Source organism: Bombina bombina, chromosome 2, assembly GCF_027579735.1.
Source record: "Bombina bombina isolate aBomBom1 chromosome 2, aBomBom1.pri, whole genome shotgun sequence".
Classification (NCBI taxonomy): domain Eukaryota; kingdom Metazoa; phylum Chordata; class Amphibia; order Anura; family Bombinatoridae; genus Bombina; species Bombina bombina.
Window position 1 is genome coordinate 581,399,128 of NC_069500.1, and position 20,041 is coordinate 581,419,168.

The window sequence follows — 20,041 nt, forward strand, 5'->3', positions numbered from 1 at the left end:
TAGAAAATCTAATTTTGTCTTTTGGGCTCTAATATCCGAATTCACACTCCTGTTGAGACAAGGTTAAAGGCACGTTACATAATTGTTAAATAGTGTGAGTTTTTAGGGGTTCCCCAAAACTCCACTTTAATTTAAAAGCTTTGGTGGTGGCAGGAGAGATGGTTAATTAGAGAAGTGTGGACTGGATATGGGGTTAATGTGGTGTCTCTTTTAAGGTCCTTTTGCAGAGTTGCAAGGATAAGGGAACCAGAGCTGTGTGCCATTAACTCCTTCATGCCCACACCCCTCTATTGTGACGTTGAGCAGGTTGGATTTGTCACAACAACTTCAGCATCAGATGAAGGAATTATACTGTCTGAATCTGAGATTTGCCCACTCTTTGCAAAAACACTCCAAATCTCTCAGATTGTGAGGGCATATCTTGTGCACAGCCCACTTAAGATCACCCTACAGATTTTCGATTGGATTCAGGTCTGGGCTCTGACTGGGCCATTCCAAAACTTGAATCTTCTTCTGGTGAAGCCATTGCTTTGTTGATTTGGATGTATGCTTTGGGGCGTTGTCATGCTGAAAGATGAAGTTCCTCTTCATGTTCAGTTTTCTAGCAGAAGCCTGAAGTTTTTGAGCCAATACTGTCTGGTATTTGGAACTGTTCATAATTCCCTCTACCTTGACTAAGGCCCCAGTTCCAGCTAAAAAAAAAAAAAAAAAACAGACCCAAAGCATGATGCTGCCACCAAAATGCTTCACTGTGGGTATGGTGTGCTTTTGGTTATATGCAGTGTTGTTTTTGCGCCGAACATATCTTTTGGAATTATGGCCAAAATTGTAATCTTGGTTTCATCAAACCAGAAAGCCTTTTGCAACATGCTTTTGGGAGACTTCAGATGTGTTTTTGCAAAATTTAGCTGGGCTTGGATGTTTTTTTTCGTAAGCAAAGGCTTCCGTCTTGCCACTCTACCCCATAGCCCAGACATATGAAGAATACGGGCGATTGTTGTCACATGCACCACACAGCCAGTACTTGCCAGATATTCCTGCAGCTCCTTTAATGGTGCTGTAGGCCTCTTGGCAGCCTCCCAGACCAGTTTTCTTCTCGTCTTTTCATCAATTTTGGAGGGACGTCCAGTTCTTGGTAATGTCACTGTTGCGCCATATTTTCTCCACTTGATGATGACTGTCTTCACTGTGTTCCATGGTATATCTAATGCCTCTGAAATTCTTTTGTACCGTTCTCCTGACTGATACCTTTTAACAATGAGATCCCGCTTATGCTTTGGAAGCTCTCTATGAACCATGGCTTTTGTTGTAGGTTGCGACTAAGAAAATGTCAGGAAAGACCTACTAGAACAGCTGAACTTTATTTGGGGTTAATCAGAGGCATTTTAAATGATGGCAGGTGTGTACTGACTCCTATTTAACATGCTTTTGAATGTGATTGCTCCATTCTAAACACAGCTACATCCCCACTTATGCAACCATATTATTTTAGTTTTTTATCTTTACTTCCCTCCACCTAGAAGTTTCAGTTTGTTTTTCAAATAAGTTGTACAGTTTATAGGCCACATTAAAGGTGGAAAAAGTTCTGAAATGATTTATGTTTGTCTCATTTTTTTACATCACAGAAACCTGACATTTTAACAGGGGTGTGTAGACTTTTTATATCAGATATATATAGATATATATATATATATATATATATATAGTACCAAAATACCATCAGATAAACGTTGACATATGTATTTATGAATAAATAGAACCTATTCAACTATGTGAAAAATATTGGAATGTGAAATATAAATATTTTCATGACGGGTTAGCACACTTTAAAATATGCGATAGGTGTTTTGTGGGAGCGTTAAATACCGCTCCACTTGTAATCTGCCCTTCAATTTGTTAATTGCTGATATGAAACTAACCCCAATGGTGCTCTGAGCAGCTGCAGTATTTAAAAAGCTGATGTACTGAGAATATATAGCTATGCTTCACATGCAAGTACAAAGTAAAACTGCAATAAATTTTACTAGAAGCATTTTTACCACTAAATGTATATTACAAATATGTTTCTATTCAAAGATATAACTGATCTATGTGCATTTCAATTTTGACCTGAACCTTTTCCCACAGGAACAACCAGTCTAGTAAAAATTAAACTATCATGATTCGGATAGGGCATGCAATTTTAAACAGCTTTCAAATTGACTTATCAAATTTGCTTTTTTCTCTTCATATTCTTTGTTGAAATCTAAATCTCTGTAGGCTTGTATGCTAATTTATAAGTCCTTGAAGGCTGCCTAGTTCATGTGTGTTATATAGATAAATAACTCCACGGGCGTGAGTACAATGTTATGAGTCAAAACTGATTGGCTAAAATGCAAGTCTGTTAAAAGAACTGAAATACGGGGGCAGTCTTTAGAATCTTACAAAGGTAATCACAGAGGTAAAAAGTACAATAATATAACCGTGTTGGCTATGCAAAACTGGGGAATGGGTAGTAAAAGGATTATCTATCTTTTTGAACAATTAAAGTTCTGGAGTAGACTGTCCCTTCAATTTACATAAAAAGGACCCAAATAATTTAAGTATGTTAAAACCTCTCTTTTTGTTTTTAAACTATGTATAATTAAGCAATTTTTATTACAATCTGAAAGTGTCTAGTGATCCTTTAAAGGGACAGTCTACTCTACATTAAACTTTCATGATTCAGATAGGGCATGTCATTTAAAAAAATAAAAACTTTCCAATTTACTTTTATCGTCAAATTTGCTTTGTTCTCTTGGTATTAGAAATTAGCATATGAGCCTACCTAGGTTTAGCTTTCAACTAAGCCCTAGGCGGCCACCTCTTATCTGAATGCATTTTGACAGTTTTACACAGCTAGAGGGCAATGGTTCACATGTGCCATATAGATAACAGTGCTCACGTCAATGGAGTTACCTAGGAGTCAGCACTGATTAGTTAAAATGCAAGTCTGGCAAAAGAACTGAAATAAAAAGGGCAGTCTGCAGAGGCTTATGTACATGGTAATCACATAGGTAATAAAAAACATAATTTATGCTTACCTGATAAATTTATTTCTCTTGTAGTGTATTCAGTCCACGGGTCATCATTACTTATGGAATATATTCCCTTCCCAACAGGAAGTTGCAAAAGGATCACCCAAGCAGAGTTGCTATATAGCTCCTCCCCTCACATGTCATATTCAGTCATTCGACCGAAACTAGACGAGAAAGGAGAAACTATAGGGTGCAGTGGTGACTGGAGTATTAATTAAAATTTAGAACTGCCTTAAAAAGACAGGGCGGGCCATGGACTGAATACACTACAAGAGAAATAAATTTATCAGGTAAGCATAAATTATGTTTTCTCTTGTTAAGTGTATTCAGTCCACGGGTCATCATTACTTATGGGATACCAATACCAAAGCTAAAGTACACAGATGATGGGAGGGACAAGGCAGGAACTTAAATGGAAGGAACCACTGCCTGTAGAACCTTTCTCCCAAAAACAGCCTCCGAAGAAGCAAAAAAGTGTCAAATTTGTAAAATTTTGAAAAGGTGTGAAGCGAAGACCAAGTCGCCGCCTTGCAAATCTGTTCAACAGAGGCCTCATTCTTAAAGGCCCAGGTGGAAGCCACAGCTCTAGTGGAATGAGCTGTAATTCTTTCAGGGGGCTGCTGTCCAGCAGTCTCAGAGGCTAAACGTATAACGCTACAAAGCCAAAAGGAGAGAGAGGTTGCCGAAGCTTTTTGACCTCTCCTCTGTCCAGAGTAAACGACAAACAGGGAAGAAGTTTGACGAAAATCTTTAGTTGCCTGTAAATAGAATTTCAGGGCACGGACTACGTCCAGATTATGCAAAAGTCTTCCTTCTTTGAAGAAGGATTAGGACATAATGAAGGAACAACAATCTCTTGATTGATATTCCTGTTAGAAACTACCTTAGGTAAAAACCCAGGTTTAGTACGTATTACTACCTTGTCTGAATGTAAAATCAGGTAAAGAGAATCACAATGTAAGGCAGATAACTCCGAGACTCTTAAAGCCGAGGAAATAGCCATCAAAAACAGAACTTTCCAAGATAAAAGTTTAATATCAATGGAATGAAGGAGTTCAAACGGAACTCCTTGAAGAACTTTAAGAACCAAATTTAAGCTTGACGGGGGAGCAACAGTTTTAAACACAGGCTTAATCCTAGCCAAAGCCTGACAAAAAGCCTGGACGTCTGGAACTTCTGCCAGAAGCTTGTGCAAAAGAATAGACAGAGCAGAGATCTGTCCCTTTAACAAGCTAGCTGATAAGCCCTTTTCCAAACCCTCTTGGAGAAAAAGACAATATCCTCGGAATCCTAACCTTACTCCATGAGTAACTCTTGGATTCGCACCAATACAGGTATTTACGCCATATCTTATGGTAGATTTTCCTGGTAACAGGCTTTCGTGCCTGTATTAAGGTATCAATAACTGACTCGGAGAAGCCACGCTTTGATAGGATCAAGCGTTCAATCTCCATGCAGTCAGTCTCAGAGAAATTAGATTTGGATGATTGAAAGGACCTTGCATTAGAAGGTCTTGCCTCAGAGGTAGAGTCCATGGTGGACAGGACATGTCCACTAGGTCTGCATACCAGGTCCTGCGTGGCCACGCAGGCGCTATCAGAATCACCAATGCTCTCTCCTGTTTGATCTTGGCAATCAGTCGAGGGAGCAGAGGAAACGGTGGAAACACATAAGCCAGGTTGAAGAACCAAGGAGCTGCTAGAGCATCTATCAGCGTCGCTCCCAGGTCCCTGGACCTGGATCCGTAACGAGGAAGCTTGGCGTTCTGGCGAGACGCCATGAGATCCAGTTCTGGTTTGCCCCAACGATGGACCAGTTGAGCAAACATCTCCGGATGGCGTTCCCACTCCCCCGGATGAAAAGTCTGACGACTTAGAAAATCCGCCTCCCAATTCTCTACGCCTGGGATGTGGATCGCTGACAAGTGGCAAGAGTGAGACTCTGCCCAGCGAATTATCTTTGAGACTTCCAACATCGCTAGGGAACTCCTGGTTCCCCCTTGATGGTTGATGTAAGCCACAGTCGTGATGTTGTCCGACTGAAATCTGATGAACCTCAGTGTTGCTAACTGAGGCCAAGCTAGAAGAGCATTGAATATTGCTCTTAACTCCAGAATATTTATTGGGAGGAGTTTCTCCTCCTTAGTCCACGATCCCTGAGCCTTCAGGGAGTTCCAGACTGCGCCCCAGCCTAGAAGACTGGCATCTGTTGTTACAATCGTCTAATCTGGCCTGCAAAAGGTCATGCCCTTGGACAGATGGACCCGAGATAACCACCAGAGAAGAGAATCTCTGGTCTCTTGATCCAGATTTAGTAGGGGGGATAAATCTGAGTAATCCCCATTCCACTGGCCTAACATGCACAATTGCAGCGGTCTAAGATGCAGGCGCGCAAATGGCACTATGTCCATTGCCGCTACCATTAAGCCGATTACTTCCATGCACTGAGCTACTGACGGGCGTGGAATGGAATGAAGGACACGGCAAGCATTTAGAAGTTTTGATAACCTGGTCTCCGTCAGGTAAATTTTCATTTCTACAGAATCTATCAGAGTCCCTAGGAAGGAGACTCTTGTGAGAGGTGACAGAGAACTCTTTTCCACGTTCACCTTCCACCCATGCGACCTCTGTATGTGATTTGGCAAATTGAAGGCTTGACGCCTGTATCAGGATGTCGTCTAGATACGGAGCTACCGCTATACCTCGTGGTCTTAGAACTGCCAGAAGTGAGCCCAGAACCTTTGTAAAGATTCTCGGGACCGTGGCCAACCGAAGGGGAGAGCTACAAACTGGTAATGCCTGTCTAGAAAGGCAAATCTTAGGAACCGATGATGATCTTTGTGAATCGGTATGTGAAGGTAGGCATCCTTTAAGTCCACTGTGGTCATGTACTGACCTTCTTGGATCATGGGTAGGATGGTCCGAATAGTTTCCATTTTGAATGATGGAACTCTTAGGAATTTGTTTAAGATCTTTAGGTCCAAAATTGGTCTGAAGGTACCCTCTTTCTTGGGAACCACAAACAGATTTGAATAGAATCCCTGTCCTTGTTCCGTCCGCGGAACTGGGTGGATCACCCCCATTACTAGGAGGTCTTGTACGCAGCGTAGAAATGCCTCTTTCTTTATCTGGTTTTCTGATAACCTCGAAAGATGAAATCTCCCTTGAGGAGGAGAAGCCTTGAAGTCCAGAAGATATCCCTGAGATATGATCTCCAACGCCCAGGGATCCTGGACATCTCTTGCCCACGCCTGGGCGAAGAGAGAAAGTCTGCCCCCCACTAGATCCGTTTCCGGATAGGGGGCCAACCCTTCATGCTGTCTTAGAGGCAGTAGAAGGTTTTCTGGCCTGCTTGCCCTTGTTCCAGGACTGGTTAGTTTTCCAGGCCTGTCTGTAACGAGCAACGGTTCCTTCCTGTTTTGGGGCGGAGGAAGTTGACGTTGCTCCTGCCTTGAAATTTCGAAAAGTACGAAAATTAGACTGTTTGGCCTTTGATTTGGCCTTGTCCTGAGGTAGAGTATGACCCTTACCTCCAGTAATGTCAGCGATAATCTCTTTCAAGCCGGGCCCGAATAAGGTCTGCCCCTTGAAAGGAATATTAAGCAATTTAGATTTAGAAGTCACATCAGCTGACCAGGATTTAAGCCATAAAGCTCTGCGCGCCTGGATGGCAAATCCGGAGTTCTTAGCCGTTAGTTTGGTTAAGTGTACAATGGCATCTGAAACAAATGCGTTAGCTAGCTTAAGTGCTTTAAGCTTGTCCATAATTTCATCCAATGGAGCTGATTGAATGGCCTCTTCCAGAGACTCAAACCAGAATGCCACAGCTGCAGTGACAGGCGCAATGCATGCAAGGGGCTGTAAGATAAAACCTTGTTGAACAAACATTTTCTTAAGGTAACCTTCCAATTTTTTATCCATTGGATCCGAAAAAGCACAACTATCTTCCACCGGGATAGTGGTACGCTTAGCTAAAGTAGAAACTGCTCCCTCCACCTTAGGGACCGTCTGCCATAAGTCCCGTGTAGTGGCGTCTATTGGAAACATTTTTCTAAATATAGGAGGGGAAAAAGGCACACCAGGTCTATCCCACTCCTTGCTAATAATTTCTGTAAGCCTTTTAGGTATAGGAAAAACATCAGTACACACCGGTACTGCATAGTATCTGTCCAGCCTACATAACTTCTCTGGAATAGCAACTGTGTTACAGTCATTCAGAGCCGCTAAAACCTCCCCTAGCAATACACGGAGGTTCTCAAGCTTAAATTTAAAATTAGAAATTTCTGAATCCGGTTTCCCTGGATCAGATCCGTCACCTACAGAGTGAAGCTCTCCGTCCTCATGTTCTGCAAACTGTGACACAGTATCGGACATGGCTCTTGTAGCACCAGCGCGCTCTATTCTTACCCCAGAGCAATCGCGCTTGCCTCTTAATTCTGGCAATTTAGATAATACTTCTGTCAGGGTATTATTCATAATAGTAGCCATGTCTTGTAAAGTGATTTGTATGGACGCCCCTGATGCGTTAGGCGCCACAATATCACGCGCCTCCTGAGCGGGAGGCGAAGGTACTGACACGTGAGGAGAGTTAGTCGGCATAACTTCCCCCTCGTTGTCTGGTGATAATTCCTTTATAGATAAAGACTGACCTTTATTATTTAAAGTGAAATCAATACATTTAGTACACATGTTTCTGTGGGGCTCCACACTGGCCTTTAAACATAGTGAACAGAGAGACTCATCTGTGTCAGACATGTTTAAACAGACTAGCAATAAAACTAGCAGACTTGGAAAACACTGTAAATAATTTTACAAGCAATAAAGAAAAACGCTACTGTGCCTTTAAGAAGCACCAAAAACTGTCACCGTTGAAATAACAATGAACCAAATCAGTTATAGCAACAAAATTTTCACAGTAAATGTATTAAGTTAGCAGAGCATTGCACCCACTTGCACATTGATGAATAACCCCTTAATACCCAAAACGGTTTTCTATAAGCAGTACAGAAAAAAACGTTTTTTAATACAGTCCAAACACCACTGTCACAGGTCTGCTGTGACTGATTACCTCCCTCAAAATGACTTTTGAAGTCCCTTAACCCCTTAACGACCGAGGACGTGCAGGGTACGTCCTCAAAAAAAAGGCAGTTAACGCCTGAGAACGTACCCTGCACGTCCTCGGTGTGGAAAGCAGCTGGAAGCGATCCTGCTCGCTTCCAGCTGCTTTCCGGTTATTGCAGTGATGCCTCGATATGGAGGCATCCTGCAATAACCTTTTGAAGCCTTCCGATGCAGAGAGAGCCACTCTGTGGCCCTCTCTGCACCGGAGATCGGTGACTTGCTCCGTTGGTGGGTGGGAGCAGGACCGGGAGGCGGGTGGCGGCCATCGATGGCCCTGGTTGATGCGGAGGGGGGCGGGATCGTGGGCGGCGATGTCAGGGCGCGCGCACAGACGCGCGCACGTGCACGGGGAGGCGTGGGCGGGAGCGGGTGGGAACCGCTACACTACAGAAATATTTTTTTGTAGAAGTGGGGGAAAAGGGGGATATTATTTAAAATTTAGCAAGATCGGGTAGCAAGATCAGTGTGGTGGGGTGTTAGTCTGTGGGGGGGAAGCTACACTACAGAAAAAAAATAAAATAAAAATAATAAAACCCTTTTTTTTGTTGCAAACTGGGTACTGGCAGACAGCTGCCAGTACCCAAGATGGCCCCCAATAAGGCAGAGAGGGGGGTTAGAGAGCTGTTTTGGGGGGGATCAGGGAGGTTGGGGCTAAGGGGGGATCCTACATAGCAGCATATGTAAATATGCTCAATTTTTTTAAAAGAATATTCAAAGATGCCTTTTATTTTAGTACTGGCAGACTTTCTGCCAGTACTTAAGATGGCGGGGACAATTGTGGGGTGGGGGAGGGAAGGGAGCTGTTTGGGAGGGATCAGGGGGTGTGATGTGTCAGGTGGGAGGCTGATCTCTACACTAAAACTAAAATTAACCCTGCAAGCTCCCTACAAACTACCTAATTAACCCCTTCACTGCTAGCCATAATACACGTGTGATGTGCAGCAGCATTTAACGGCCTTCTTATTACCAAAAAGCAACGCCAAAACCATGTATGTCTGCTATTTCTGAACAAAGGGGATCCCAGAGAAGCATTTACAAACATTTGTGCCATAATTGCACAAGCTGTTTGTAAATAATTTCAGTGAGAAACCTAAAATTGTGAAAAAAATTTACGTTTTTTTTAATTTGATCGCATTTGGCGGTGAAATGGTGGCATGAAATATACCAAAATGGGCCTAGATCAATACTTGGGGTTGTCTACTACACTACACTACAGCTAAAATTAACCCTAGAAGCTCCCTACATACACCCTAATTAACCCATTCACTGCTAGGCATAATACACATGTGGTGCGCAGTGGCATTTAGCAGCCTTCTAATTACCAAAAAGCAACGCCAAAGCCATACATGTCTGCTATTTCTAAAGAAAGGGGATCCCAGAGAAGCATTTACAATCATTTATGCCATAATTGCATAAGTTGTTTGTAAATAATTTCAGTGAGAAACCTAAAGTTTGTGAAAAAAATTGTGAAAAAGTGAACAATTTTCTTTATTTGATCACATTTGGCGGTGAAATGGTGGCATGAAATATGCCAAAATGGGTCTAGATCAATACTTTAGGATGTCTTCTAAAAAAAAATATATACTTGTCAATGGATATTCAGGTATTCCTGACAGATATCAGGGTTTCAATGTAACTAGCGCTAATTTTGATAAAAAATGGTTTGGAAATAGCAAAGTGCTACTTGTATTTATGGCCCTATAACTTACAAAAAAAGCAAAGAACATGTAAACATTAGGTATTTCTAAACTCAGGATAAAATTTTGAAACTATTTAGCATGGGTGTTTTTTGGTGGTTGTAGATATGTAACAGATTTTGGGGGTCAAAGTGAGAAAAGGTGTGTTTTTTTCCATTTTTTCCTCATATTTTATATTTTTTTTTATAGTAAATGATAAGATATGATGAAAATAATGGTATCTTTAGAAAGTCCATTTAATGGCAAGAAAAACGGTATATAATATGTGTGGGTACAGTAAATGAGTAAGAGTAAAATTACAGCTAAACACAAACACCGCAAAAATGTAAAAATAGCCTTGGTCCCAAACGGACAGAAAATGTAAAAGTGCTGTGGTCATTAAGGGGTTAAGCTCTCTGGGGACGACCTGGTTCATGCAGGAAGAAGCAGGAAGATTAAGCCTAAATTTTTACTGCGTCAAAAAAGCGCTAAAATAGGCCCCTCCTACTCAATATTACAACATAGGGAGTTTCAGTTAACTGTTTCTATGCAGAAAAAAACCGGTCAGCCATGTTGAAAAATTTTTGCCCCAATAAGTTTTTATCACCAAAGTACCTCACAAAAGATTAAACATGCCAGTAAAATCGTTTTAAACCTCCTTTTGTTAAGAAGTATAAATTTCTATTGATAAGCCTGATACCAGTCCTCCTACTGCATTTAAGGCTTATAACATCACTTCAGTATTAATAGCATTTTCTCAGTCAAGTTCCATTCCTCAGAAAATTACTTTACTGTATATATTTAAATCAGCCTGTTAGCAGTCGCTTTCACTGTAATAAAGGCTTTACTTTCATTACATTGGTATCAGAAGTATTTTCTTAGAAAAATAATTTACTGCACATACCTCATTTGCAGGATTCCCCGCACGCTATTCCCTTTCTGAAAGTTACCCCACTCCTCAGAATGTGCGAGAACAGCCAGTGGATCTTAGTTACTTCTGCTAAGATCATAGAAAACGCAGGCAGATTCTTCTTCCAAACACTGCCTGAGAAATAAACAGCACACTCCGGTGCCATTTAAAATAACAAACTTTTGATTGAAGAAATAAACTAAGTATAAAAACACCACAGACTTCTCACAACCTCCTAACTAGTTGAGTTGCAAGAGAATGACTGAATATGACATGTGAGGGGAGGAGCTATATAGCAACTCTGCTTGGGTGATCCTCTTGCAACTTCCTGTTGGGAAGGGAATATATTCCATAAGTAATGATGACCCGTGGACTGAATACACTTAACAAGAGAAAAGTGTATTAATATAACCGTGTTGTTTAAGCAAAACTGGGGGATGGGTAATGAAGGGATTATCTATCTTTTTAAACAATAAAAATGCCATAGTAGACTGTCCCTTTAAATCATGCTGGAACTATAACATCAGAACTAGATATGAACATAATTTTGTTTGTGGTTTCCATAAGCAAAATGGATACTTAAGTACAACTATCAGCGCCACTGATGGTAGAAAAAGCAAAAATATTTCTAAAGCAATCCATTTAAAAAACCATGTGACAATATCTCATATTAGTTGAAACAAAGAAAAGCTATGAATATGAATTTAGTAAATATAAACAAAACTTACACATACAATCCATTGGATTGATCGATAACATTATAAATAATTTCGGATTTGATTATGCTTAACTTCTCCATGGATGCTGCACCTCCATTATTCTTAATCCATTCTAGCACTAGACCCATTATGTAGATGCTGCAAATTAAAAAAGAAAAAAAAGCTTTACAATTTTACCATTGCATGGCTATATGACACACATTACCGCTAGTTTATAGGTTTATATTGCAAGCTTGTCAAAACGAAGGCCAAGGCCCCAAATGCATTGTAACCTGCAATAACAGGCTAGATTTCAACTATTTCCCTCTTTGGGCTATACAGTTGCTCAACTGCTGTAACTGTTTCAACTGCACTCAAGTAGGAAAATCATTTATATCAGTCCTGCTAGTGTTCCTTGAGGACTGGAACTGAGATACACCTTAACATTTTATTTGAAGACAAATTATTTTTCTACGTGTAACTTCTACAAAAGTACTAAGCATGTATTCCCCCCTCCTGGAACACCCCCATTCTGCTCCAGTTAAGCATTTGGTCAGTGATTGGAGCATACACATGTATGCCTGCTTCTCATTTGCTTAGCTGTTTCCTCATCTGGAGTGGATGAGGTTGGATTATCTACTTAACCCCTTTGTAGGGCATAAACACATTAAGAAAGGAATTTGGTACAAATAAACAAAACAGAGCAGTTTATTTTTATACTAGACTGACCCTTTAACAGTACATTTTGATAAATATATGTACAGTATTCAAAAACATTCTCTTATAAAAAGCTGCATACAACCGATAGAGGTTCAGAATTGCTGTGAGGTATCTTACTTGACCACGGTGTTTAAAGGGCCATAATACCCAAATGTTTAAACACTTGAAAGTGATGCAGCATAGCTGTAAAAACAGAATTTATGCTTACCGGATAAATTACTTTCTCCAACAGTGTGTGTGGTCCACGGCGTCATCCATTACTTGTGGGAAATATTCTCCCCCACAGGGAAAGGCAAGGAGAGCACACAGCAAGAGCTGTCCATATAGCTCCCCCTCTGGCTCCGCCCCCCAGTCATTCGACCGACGGTTAGGAGAAAAAGGAGAAACTATAGGGTGCCGTGGTGACTGTAGTGTATAAAGAAAAAAAATTTCAACCTGATTAGGAAACCAGGGCGGGCCGTGGACCGGACACACCGTTGGAGAAAGTAATTTATCAGGTAAGCATAAATTCTGTTTTCTCCAACATTGGTGTGTCCGGTCCACGGCGTCATCCATTACTTGTGGGAACCAATACCAAAGCTTTAGGACACGGATGAGGGGAGGGAGCAAATCAGGTTACCTAAATGGAAGGCACCACGGCTTGCATAACCTTTCTCCCAAAAATAGCCTCCGAAGAAGCATAAGTATCAAATTTGTAGAATTTGGCAAAAGTGTGCAGAGAGGACCAAGTCGCTGCCTTACATATCTGATCAACAGAAGCCTCGTTCTTTTAGGCCCATGTGGAAGCCACAGCCCTAGTAGAGTGAGCTGTGATTCGGTCAGGAGGTTGCCGTCCGGCAATCTCATAAGCCAATCGAATAATGCTTTTCAGCCAGAAAGAGAGAGGTAGCAGTAGCTTTTTGACCTCTCCTCTTACCAGAGTAAACGACAAACAAAGATGAGGTTTGTCTAAAATCTTTTGTTGCTTCTAAGTAGAACTTTAAAGCACGAACAACATCTAAATTGTGTAATAAACGTTCCTTCTTTGAAACTGGATTCGGACACAGAGAAGGAACAACTATTTCCTGGTTAATATTCTTGTTGGAAACAACTTTTGGAAGAAAACCAGGCTTAGTACGCAAAAACATAATTTATGTAAGAACTTACCTGATAAATTCATTTCTTTCATATTAGCAAGAGTCCATGAGCTAGTGACGTATGGGATATACATTCCTACCAGGAGGGGCAAAGTTTCCCAAACCTTAAAATGCCTATAAATACACCCCTCACCACACCCACAATTCAGTTTAACGAATAGCCAAGAAGTGGGGTGATAAGAAAAAAGTGCGAAAGCATATAAAATAAGGAATTGGAAAAATTGTGCTTTATACAAAAAAAATCATAACCACCACAAAAAAGGGCGGGCCTCATGGACTCTTGCTAATATGAAAGAAATGAATTTATCAGGTAAGTTCTTACATAAATTATGTTTTCTTTCATGTAATTAGCAAGAGTCCATGAGCTAGTGACGTATGGGATAATGACTACCCAAGATGTGGATCTTTCCACGCAAGAGTCACTAGAGAGGGAGGGATAAAATAAAGACAGCCAATTCCTGCTGAAAATAATCCACACCCAAAATAAAGTTAACGAAAAACATAAGCAGAAGATTCAAACTGAAACCACTGCCTGAAGTACTTTTCTACCAAAAACTGCTTCAGAAGAAGAAAACACATCAAAATGGTAGAATTTAGTAAAAGTATGCAAAGAGGACCAAGTTGCTGCTTTGCAAATCTGATCAACCGAAGCTTCATTCCTAAACGCCCAGGAAGTAGAAACTGACCTAGTAGAATGAGCTGTAATCCTTCGAGGCGGAATTTTACCCGACTCGACATAGGCATGATGAAATAAAGATTTCAACCAAGATGCCAAAGAAATGGCAGAAGCTTTCTGGCCTTTTCTAGAACCGGAAAAGATGACAAATAGACTAGAAGTCTTTCGGAAAGACTTAGTAGCTTCAACATAATATTACAAAGCTCTAACAGCATCCAAAGAATGCAATGATTTCTCCTTAGAATTCATAGGATTAGGACATAATGAAGGAACCACAATTTCTCTACTAATGTTGTTAGAATTCACAACCTTAGGTAAAAAATTCAAAAGAAGTTCGCAGCACCGCCTTATCCTGATGAAAAATCAGAAAAGGAGACTCACAAGAAAGAGCAGATAATTCAGAGACTCTTCTGGCAGAAGAGATGGCCAAAAGAAACAAAACTTTCCAAGAAAGTAATATAACGACCAAAGAATGCATGGGTTCAAAAGGAGGAACTTGAAGAGCCCCCAGAACCAAATTCAAACTCCAAGGAGGAGAAATTGACTTAATGACAGGTTTTATACAAACCAAAGCTTGTACAAAACAATGAATATCAGGAAGATTAGCAATCCTTCTGCGAAAAAGAACAGAAAGAGCAGAGATTTGTCCTTCCAAGGAACTTGCGGACAAACCTTTATCTAAACCATCCTGAAGAAACTGTAAAATTCTCGGTATTCAAAAAGAATGCCAAGAAAAAATGATGAGAAAAACACTAAGAAATATAAGTCTTCCAGACTCTATAATATATCTCTCTAGATACAGATTTACGAGCCTGTCACATAGTATCAATCACAGAGTCAGAGAAACCTATTTGACCAAGAATCAAGCGTTCAATCTCCATACCTTTAAATTTAAGGATTTGAGATCCTGATGGAAAAAAGGACCTTGCGACAGAAAGTCTGGTCTTAACGGAAGAGTCCACAGCTGGCAAGAGGCCATCCGGACAAGATCCGCATACCAAAACCTGTGAGGCCATGCTGGAGCTACCAGCAGGACAAACGAGCATTCCTTTAGAACCTTGGAGAATACTCTTGGAAGAAAAACTAGAGGCGGAAAGATATAGGCAGGATGATACTTCCAAGGAAGTGATAATGCATCCACTGCCTCCGCCCGAGGATCCCGGGATCTGGACAGATACCAGGGAAGTTTCTTGTTTAGATGAGAAGCCATCAGAACTATTTCTGGGAGTTCCCACATTTGAACAATCTGAAGAAATACCTCTGGGTGAAGAGACCATTCGCCCGGATGCAACGTTTGGCGACTGAGATAATCCGCTTCCCAATTGTCTATACCTGGGATATGAACCGCAGAGATTAGACAGGAGCTGGATTCCGCCCAAACCAAAATTCGAGATACTTCTTTCATAGCCAGAGGACTGTGAGTCCCTCCTTGATGATTGATGTATGCCACAGTTGTGACGTTGTCTATCTGAAAACAAATGAACAACTCTCTCTTCAGAAGAGGCCAAGATTGAAAAGCTCTGAAAATTGCACGGAGTTCCAAAATATTGATCAGTAATCTCACCTCCTGAGATTCCCAAACCCCTTGTGCCGTCAGAGACCCCCACACAGCTCCCCAACCTGTAAGACTTGCATCTGTTGAGATTATAGTCCAGGTCGGAAGAACAAAGAAGCCCCCTGAACTAAACGATGGTGATCTGTCCACCATGTCAGAGAGTGTCGTATAATCGGTTTAAAGATATTAATTGAGATATCTTTGTGTAATCCCTGCACCATTTGGTTCAGCATACAGAGCTGAAGAGGTCGCATGTGAAAATGAGCAAAGGAGATCGCATCCGATGCGGCAGTCCTAAGACCTAAAATTTCCATGCATAAGGCTACCAAAGGGAATGATTGTGACTGAAAAACTTCTCTTGTCTGACAAGGACAGAGTCATAGATACTGAATCTATCTGGAAACCTAAAAAGGTTACCCTTGTCTGAGGAATCAATGAACTGATTGGTAAATTGATCCTCTAACCATGATCTTGAAGAAACAACACAAGTCGATTTGTATGAGATTCTGCGAAAATGTGAAGACTGAGCAAGTACCAAGATATCGTCCAAATAAGGAAATACCAAAACCCTGTTCTCTGATTACAGACAGAAGGGCACCGAGAACCTTTGAAAAAATTCTTGGAGCTGATGCTAGGCCAAACGGTAGAGCCACAAAACTGGTAATGCTTGTCTAAAAAGAGAATCTCAGAAACTAAAAGTGATCTGGATGAATCGGAATATGCAGATATGCATCCTGTAAATCTATTGTAGACATATAATGCCCTTGCTAAACAAAAGGCAGGATAGTCCTACAGTTACCATCTTGAATGTTGGTATCCTTATATAACGATTCAATATCGATAGATCCGGAACTGGTCTGAAGGAATTGACCTTCTTTGGTACAATGAAGAGATAGAATAAAACCCAGCCCCTGTTCCAGAACTGGAACTGGCATAATTACTCCAGCCAACTCTAGATCTGAAACACATTTCAGAAATGCTGAGCCTTTGCTGTGTTTACTGGGACACGGGAAAGAAAAAAATCTCTTTGCAGGAGGCCTTAACTTGAAGCCAATTCTGTACCTTTCTGAAACAATGTTCTGAAACCAGAGATTGTGAACGGAATTGATCAAATTTCTTTGAAGAAAACGTAATCTGCCCCATACCAGCTGAGCTGGAATGAGGGCCGCACCTTCATGGGTACTTAGGAGCTGGCTTTAGGTTTCTATAAGGCTTGGATATCTTCCAAACTGGAAATGGTTTCCAAACTGATACCGCTCCTGAGGATGAAGGATCAGGCTTTTGTTCCTTGTTGTGAGGAAAGGAACGAAAACGATTATTAGACCTAAATTTACCTTAGATTTTTTATCCTTTGGTAAAAAAGTTCCCTTCCCTCCAGTAACAGTTGAGATAATAGAATCCAACTGAGAACCGAATAAGTTATTACCCTGGAAAGAAAGGGAAAGCAAAGTTGACTTAGAAGACATATCAGCATTCCAAGTTTTAAGCCATAAAGCTTTTCTAGATAAAATAGCTAGAGACATATACCTGACATCAACTCTAATGATATCAAAAGATGGTATCACAAATAAAATTATTAGCATGTTATAGAATAATAATGCTATAAAATTATGATCTGTTACTTGTGGCGCTAAAGCTTCTAGCCAAAAAGTTGAAGCTGCAGCAACATCCGCTAAAAATATAGCAGGTCTAAGAAGATTACCTGAACATAAGTAAGCTTTTCTTAGAAAGGATTCAATTTTCCTATCTAAAGGATCCTTAAATGAAGTACTATCTGCCGTAGGAATAGTAGTATGTTTAGCAGGAGTAGAGACAGCCCCATTAACCTTAGGGATTTTGTCCCAAAAAACTCTAATCTGTCAGATGGCACAGGATATAATTGCTTAAACGTTTAGAAGGAGTAAATGAATTACCCAAATTATTCCATTCCCTGGAAATTACTTCAGAAATAGCATCAGGGAGAGAAAACACTTCTGGAATAACTACAGGAGATTTAAAAACCTTATTTAAACGTTTAGATTTAGTATCAAGAGGACCAGAATCCTCTATTTCTAATGCAATTAAGACTTCTTTAAGTAAAGAACGAATAAATTCCATCTTGAACAAATACAAAGATTTATCAGCATCAACCTCTGAGACAGAAACCTCTGAACCAGAAGAACCATTATCAGTATCAGAATGATGATGTTCATTTAAAAAATTCACCTGAAAAAAGAGAAGTTTTAAAAGACTTTTATGTATACTAGAAGGAGAAATAACAGACATAGCCTTCTTAATGGATTTTAAAAAAATAAAATCTCTTATGTTATCAGGAACACTCTGAAAATTAGATGTTGACGGAACAGCAACAGGTAGTGTAACAGTACTAAAGGAAATTTTATCTGCATTAATAAGTTTGTCATGACATGCAATACAAACAACAGCTGGAGAAACAGATACCAAAAGTTTATAGCAGATACACTTAGCTTGGTAGCTCCAGCACCGGGCAGCGATTTTCCTGAAGTATCTTCTGACTCAGTTGCAACGTGGAACATCTTGCAATATGTAATAGAAAAAACAACATATAAAGCAAAATTGATCAAATTCCTTAAAGTTTCAGGAATGGGAAAAAAATGCCAGTGAACAAGCTTCTAGCAACCAGAAGCAATAAATAATGAGACTTAAATAATGTGGAGACAAAAATGACGCCCATATTTTTTAGCGCCAAATAAGACGCCCACATTATTTGGCGCCTAAATGCTTTTGGCGCCAAAAATGACGCCACATCCGGAACGCCGACACTTTTGACGCAAAAAAACGTCAAAAAATGACGCAACTTCCGGCGACACGTATGACGCCGGAAACATAAAAAAAAAATTTGCGCCAAAAAAGTCTGCGCCAAGAATGACGCAATAAAATGAAGCATTTTCAGCCCCCGCGAGCCTAACAGCCCACAGGGAAAAAGTCAAATTTTTTAAGGTAAGAAAAAATGATTGAAACAAATGCATTATCCCAAGTATGAAACTGACTGTCTGAAAATAAGGAATGTTGAACATCCTGAGTCAAGGCAAATAAATGTTTGAATACATATATTTAGAACTTTATAAAAAAGTGCCCAACCATAGCTTAGAGTGTCACAGAAAATAAGCTTACTTACTTACCCCAGGACACTCATCTACATGTTGTAGAAAGCCAAACCAGTACTGAAACGAAAATCAGCAGAGGTAATGGTATATATATATATATATATATAAGAGTATATCGTCGATCTGAAAAGGGAGGTAAGAGATGAATCTCTACGACCGATAACAGAGAACCTATGAAATAGACCCCGTAGAAGGAGATCATTGCATTCAAATAGGCAATACTCTCCTCACATCCCTCTGACATTCACTGCACGCTGAGAGGAAAACCGGGCTCCAACCTGCTGCGGAGCGCATATCAACGTAGAATCTAGCACAAACTTACTTCACCACCTCCATAGGAGGCAAAGTTTGTAAAACTGAATTGTGGGTGTGGTGAGGGGTGTATTTATAGGCATTTTAAGGTTTGGGAAACTTTGCCCCTCCTGGTAGGAATGTATATCCCATACGTCACTAGCTCATGGACTCTTGCTAATTACATGAAAGAAACAACCTTATCTGAATGGAAAACCAGATAGGGTGGATTACATTGCAAAGCAGATAATTCAGAAACTCTTCTAGCAGAAGAAATAGCAACCAAAAACAGAACTTTCCAAGATAATAACTTAATATCTATGGAATGTAAGGTTCAAACGGAACCCCTTGAAGAACTGAAAGAACTAAATTTAGACTCCAAGGAGGAGTCATGGGTCTGTAAACAGGCTTGATTCTAACCAAAGCCTGAACAAAAGATTGTACATCTGGCACAGCTGCCAATCGTTTGTGTAACAAGACAGATAAAGCGGAAATCTGTCCTTTTAGAGAACTAGCTGACAACCCTTTATCCAAACCTTCTTGGAGAAAGGAGAGAATCTTTGGAATTTTAATCTTACTCCAGGAGAATCCCTTGGATTCACACCAGCAGATATATTTTTTCCATATTTTATGGTAAATCTTTCTAGTCACAGGTTTTCTGGCTTGGACCAGAGTATCTATCACAGAATTCGAGAACCCACGCTTTGATAAAATCAAGCGTTCAATTTCCAAGCAGTCAGCTGCAGAGAAACTAGATTTGGATGTTCGAATGGACCTTGTACTAGAAGGTCCTGTCTCAAAGGTAGCTTCCATGGTGGAGCCGATGACATATTTATCAGGTCTGCATACCAAGTCCTGCGTGGCCACGCAGGAGCTATCAGAATCACCGAGGCCTTCTCCTGTTTGATCCTGGCTATGAGCCTGGGAAGGAGAGGAAACGGTGGAAACACATACGCTAGGTTGAACGACCAAGGCGCCACTAATGCATCCACTAGAGTCGCCTTGGGATCCCTGGATCTGGACCCGTAGCAAGGGATCTTTAAGTTCTGACGGGACGCCATTAGATCCATGTCTGGAA

The 20,041-nt window shown here is 40.6% G+C and overlaps 1 protein-coding gene across 1 annotated transcript in view; it reads right to left on the minus strand.

Moving 5' to 3' along the window:
* The window catches only part of PSAT1 (phosphoserine aminotransferase 1), a 151,606-nt gene that overhangs the window by 21,653 nt on the left and 109,912 nt on the right, over positions 1-20,041 (minus strand). The window contains exon 7 of the mRNA XM_053702475.1: positions 11,491-11,619. Coding sequence (XP_053558450.1) covers positions 11,491-11,619 — 129 coding nt within the window. The remainder of the gene's footprint in view (positions 1-11,490; positions 11,620-20,041) is intronic.